A 4,997-nucleotide genomic window follows, 5' to 3' on the forward strand; every position below is an offset into this window, starting at 1 on the left:
ATCTCTTCCAAACACATATTTTTTGTACCACTTAAACCCCCTACATCTCTAACCATTTCAAGAAGTGCACCAAATGTTCTCCTATTAATTCGAAGAAAGTTTATACACAAAGTGTCACTTTCCTTAATCATTCTATTCAATTTATACATTCTCCTCTTTCTTCTAGTTCGTTTATCTAATGTTAGATGTTGAGAATCATGTATGCTTTTCCTAATTATGTACCATATTAAATGTAGCAATATAACACAATTAATTAAAATAATGACGAATCGAATAAAGTCCAAATCTCTCCTCCTTCTCAACGAAAGACCAATATGAGCCATTTGCTGTAGAAAAGAACATAAACAACACCATATCATTTGCCTATTTCATGTAATATAATTCACAAGTTTATATAGTTCTCTTCCTTAACTTCATCATCTAAATAAATGCAATTTACTACACATTAATAAGACAAGACAGAGGAATGAAAAAGGCAAAAAAATTCTTCATCTTTCCTTCATGTCAACATGTGGAAACCCTTTCTCCATAAGCTGAATCCCTTTTCAACTGAACACCCCACCCTCGACCACAATCTCAGGAGAGCACAGTGGAAGAACAAGAAATTTCGAGACAAGCGCATAAGAGCAAATAGGCCAATCACTGAAAAGCTGAGTCCACTTCTAAATTCATTGAATTTTATTTGATTGCCAAGTTTCCTAATCAACTTAGAGGACTTTGGGGGCAATATAATAGGAAAAATAGGTAAAGGGTTTCATTAAAGTGGTGAAACAAACAAAATAAAAGGGTTTCATTAATGGTCTTTCCCTTACCCTTTCTTAACACCCCCTAACCAAACGCCCCCTTATAGTGGGGTAGTCAGATTCAAATATGCGATCATCCCATATAGGTGAAATAAAAACACCCCTACAATTTGGTGACTTCACTGGGGGAGGATTTTAAAAAATTATTTTTTAAAATGAGTGGGTGAAACTCGAAAAATACGATTAATACTCTTTTTATGCCTTAGAATGACATTAAAGTTTTTGCATATCTATGACTATTGTTCAGCCACCATAAGGACAATCTACCTTGCGTCATTAGCTCATGTTCCATGTGTGAGGTCACCCCCGGGGGGTTTGTGCTTTGTCCTTCCAAAAAACCTTCATGAGTGATAGCGTTGGATCTTAGTCATAAGCAAACCTACCCAATCATATTATTCTATTGTTCTTGACTTGAGAACTGGAGTGCGTCCTACATGTGGCCACCTCTTAAAGCAGGGGTACGAAGCGGGGGATCAATCTCTTTGTCATGGACCCTTTCAAAATGAACCTAAACTTGCTCAATAGTTTCAAACATAGAACTGGAGTTTAGGTTGGAACTTTTACATCCATGTTATATGATATTTGCATGTGATTGCAATTTTTGCCTATTATGATCCTGTCAAATTGTCATTATTGTGCTTCATTCCTAAAAATCCCGTCTAAACAAAATCATCAATCGACCAAAGCTTCGCCTAAATCCCCGAAAAACATGTAGGGGGAGTAGTGCGCCAAGCACATTAAGTTGTACCTAACGCACCACTCCCGCACCAGATGCACGACTGTGCACCACACATAGCAGTGTTGCGCGGCACACAGTCTGTGCATCACATGCTTTTCTTTGATTTATTCGTCGTGGTAGTCGATCCTATGTTCGGTCTGTCTTGGTCATTGTAGGGGTCTCACCTAATTTAAACAATAAAAATTGGTCTTTTCATGCAAGGTCGAGTCTATCCTAAAAAAATGCATCTAATGAGAAATGGTCATGGTAGAGTTAGGAGTGTCATGCATGCCTACCTCCTCCATGTTGTTCAACTAATCTTCCCTATCAATTTTACCTTACCATATTCAGTCAATTTTTAAAACTTATATTTTTCAAGATCAATGCTACGCCCTCTTCTATTCCACCTTTTTCAAAAAGCTTTTACTAAAAATCATCATACAAGACACCGACAAAAAAAATAATTTCAAAATTAATCCATCATCTTTTTTCTAGCAAATGATAAAAACAAGGGGTTTCTTTCAAAAACCAATTTCGAAAAATTCTAAGCCTAGTCCAAATACCTTCATATAATCTAAATAACTCCATTCAATCCATTTGCATTCATTCTAGGCCCATATGCATTAGAGTCCATCTCGCATTCATTTAGGCCCATGTGCATTTCGAGTCAATACATTCGCTAGCATTAGTATCGACCTTAGGCCCATATAAGTCTAGCTCATGTCAAAATCTAGACCCAATTGCATCTTTATGTGAACCCTAGTCTATGTCAATCTCAGTCCAAGTCTAATCCAAGTCTATGCCAATCCATTTCCATTATCGAGCCAATGTGCATTTTCATGTCTAACTTCGAACCAATATAGGAGTAAGTCCAAAATTAGTTTATTTTTCTCTTGTTTTGTCTTTTGCTATATGCGTAGTTGTAACAAAACACTTTCTTTGTTCAAATAGGGTTAAGCACAAAAGCAAACAAAGTAGTGGGAAAACAAAACTAAAGAGAATTGAATTGGAGAATAGGAAGAAGAAGAAAAGAGAAGAAAGATTGGAACTTGGGGAGAATTTGGGGGGGATTATTTGGGGGGGGGGGGAATTTTTGGGATTTTTTTGAGATTAAATGATCACATGACAACTACGTGACCTAGTCAATGCCGGAGTTTATGGTCAACTTTTAGAATCTAGAAAAAGATACTCTTTTGCAACAAAAAATATGTTAAAAGTTATCTTTTCACAATAAATTTTTATAAGGTATTTTTTCAGAAAAAATATCATTTATAAGATACTTTCTGATATAAAATCCTTCAAAAACCAACATATATTCAGATGGATTAGGAGCTCCAAAAAGTCTAAGTTTTAGAAGAATGCCTGGTGAGCTGGTGTGGCCGTTGTAATTCATAATATTTAGAGAAGCGAGAATGAAGCTCTTTGGAAGCATTGTATCCCAAGTATAAGCAAGAATGTGGACAGAATGAAGTATGAGATTGGAATGCATATTTTTGCAGTGTTACATGCTAAAATGTCAAAAAAAGTGTATCCTCTCTAGAATTTAATCACCAGAGGGAAACCTTGGATTTATGATCTAAGGGCTCTGGGAGTTAGATTCTGGAGTTTCTCTCTTGTTTGTCCATGGATTCTGGAGTCTACCAAAGCCAGTTCCTCCAGATGAATTTGATGCGGCTCAAGCTCATGATATGGAAGGGATTCAAAATGGTTCAGATGCATTTTCAACAGTAATGAAAGGATCCTTCAAGGAAATAGTAGCTAATTCAACCCATTGGTTTCAACAAGCAAAAGCAATTTACTTGAACTCTATGGATTGGGAGGATCCTGAAATTGAGGTGCCTAAAGGAGATAATGTTGTATTATTTTCTAGGGATAAAATACAACAACTTCGCAAACCTTGGAGTTTGACCTTAATGGGTAAATGTCTGGGAATTTTTATCCGACCATCATTTATGACTCGGAAGATTCGTTCCTTGTGGAAACCAAAAGGTGCAGTGGAGGTTATTGATTTGGGGAAAGGAGTTTACTTATATCGTTTTAGCCTTCAAGATGATTATGAGAAAGCTTTGTTTGGTGGGCCGTGGTATATTCTAGATCATTACCTTATGATAAACCGTTGGCAACCAAATTATAGACCAACGGAAAATCATTTTGATAAGTTAGCGGTATGGGTTCATTTCCCAGAGTTGCCAGTGGAATATTATGATAAAGAGGCTCTTTATTTGATTGCTAGCAAAGTGGGGAAGCCAATTCGAGTAGACTATGCAACAAATAACTTATCAAGAGCCCGATATGCGCGAGTTTTTGTTGAAGTGAATCTAGATATTCCAATCTTAACTAAAGTTTGGGTTGGAAACTGTTGGCAGACGGTGTTGTATGAAAATTTGCATTTGTTATGTTTCCAGTGTGGTCGTATTGGTCACCAGAAGTCTCAATGTTCTGAATGGAAGGAAGGAAACAAAATGGAGCTAGGTGGAGCTGCGGAGGTCCAGAATGGTGCAGATACAGATGGCAAGAATGATAAGCAAGTGTCATCTGGGAACGTGACACATGGCATTCAACATGCCGAATCAATTCTCACAGTTGGAAAAGATATTGTGGCGTCTAATGGCTTAATTGATAAAGGGTGTAGTGATAACTTATCAGATAGTTATGGGCCTTGGACTACAGTGCTTCATAAAAAGAAAACGGTTAACTCAAGTTTGGCTCATCAATCAAGATTTAATAAAGGCAAAGCACCCATTAATTACTCCTCTTCATTGCCGTCAGGGAGCCGAAAACCAAAATACAACCATATGAATTCCAATGCTCCTTCTACAAGTAATTACTAGCGAATCTTGAACTCAAAGGGTGGGGATAGCCATATCTCGGACTCGCAAATCGAAGCTGATTACGGTAATATCGAGGCTTCTAATACCTTGCTAAGGTCAGCTATCACTCCAGATGCCTCTTCAAATTCCATTGTTCCTCCGGTTGATGTTGGACACTTGGCAGATCCTCTTCCACCTAACTCTTCGATGATTTTCTCCTCTTTAAACAAGGTTATTTGCATGCAAAATCTCAGTCCCAAATCTTCTCAGAAATCTCTCTCCCTTGAAACTTCTAACCTACAGCTTCATGAAAACCACCAGCGAAAAAACTCCTCCCCCGGTGTCTCAGTCCCTCCCTGTGTCTCAACTGCCCCCACCTGTATCCCAAAATCAGCTGCAGGCTCTTCGCCCTCCAATTCCTCTCCCATCTTCTCAGAAAACCCTGAAGAATTCCATAGGTCAACCTCTTTCAACCCTTCCGAATCCTGCCTTACCCCCTCAAATCCCACTTCAACTTTCGACTCAAACAAACCCTCCAAAACTCCTAAACCTATTTCCACCGCATCCTCAGCCACTCCTATGGAGCTCGCTTCGCAACCCGTTAACTACATCGAAATTTGGGGCTTGATGATGGACACCTCTGACAAAAATAAACCCTTGAACCCA

At 38.2% G+C, this 4,997-nt stretch overlaps 1 protein-coding gene across 1 annotated transcript; it reads left to right on the forward strand.

Moving 5' to 3' along the window:
• Window positions 1-3,209: 3,209 nt before the first annotated feature.
• Window positions 3,210-4,352, forward strand: LOC130591332 (uncharacterized). Its single transcript, XM_057394607.1, has one exon. It carries the CDS (start codon window positions 3,210-3,212, stop codon window positions 4,350-4,352), a length of 1,143 nt encoding a protein of 380 aa, XP_057250590.1.
• The last annotated feature ends 645 nt before the right edge of the window (window positions 4,353-4,997 follow it).

The sequence above is a fragment of the Beta vulgaris genome, chromosome 5 (genome assembly GCF_026745355.1).
Source record: "Beta vulgaris subsp. vulgaris cultivar EL10 chromosome 5, EL10.2, whole genome shotgun sequence".
NCBI lineage: Eukaryota > Viridiplantae > Streptophyta > Magnoliopsida > Caryophyllales > Amaranthaceae > Beta > Beta vulgaris.

Excerpts from the sequence above, each read along its gene's own strand:
- LOC130591332 (XM_057394607.1), top strand. The coding sequence starts at position 3,210 with ATGGAAGGGATTCAAAATGGTTCAGATGCATTTTCAACAGTAATGAAA.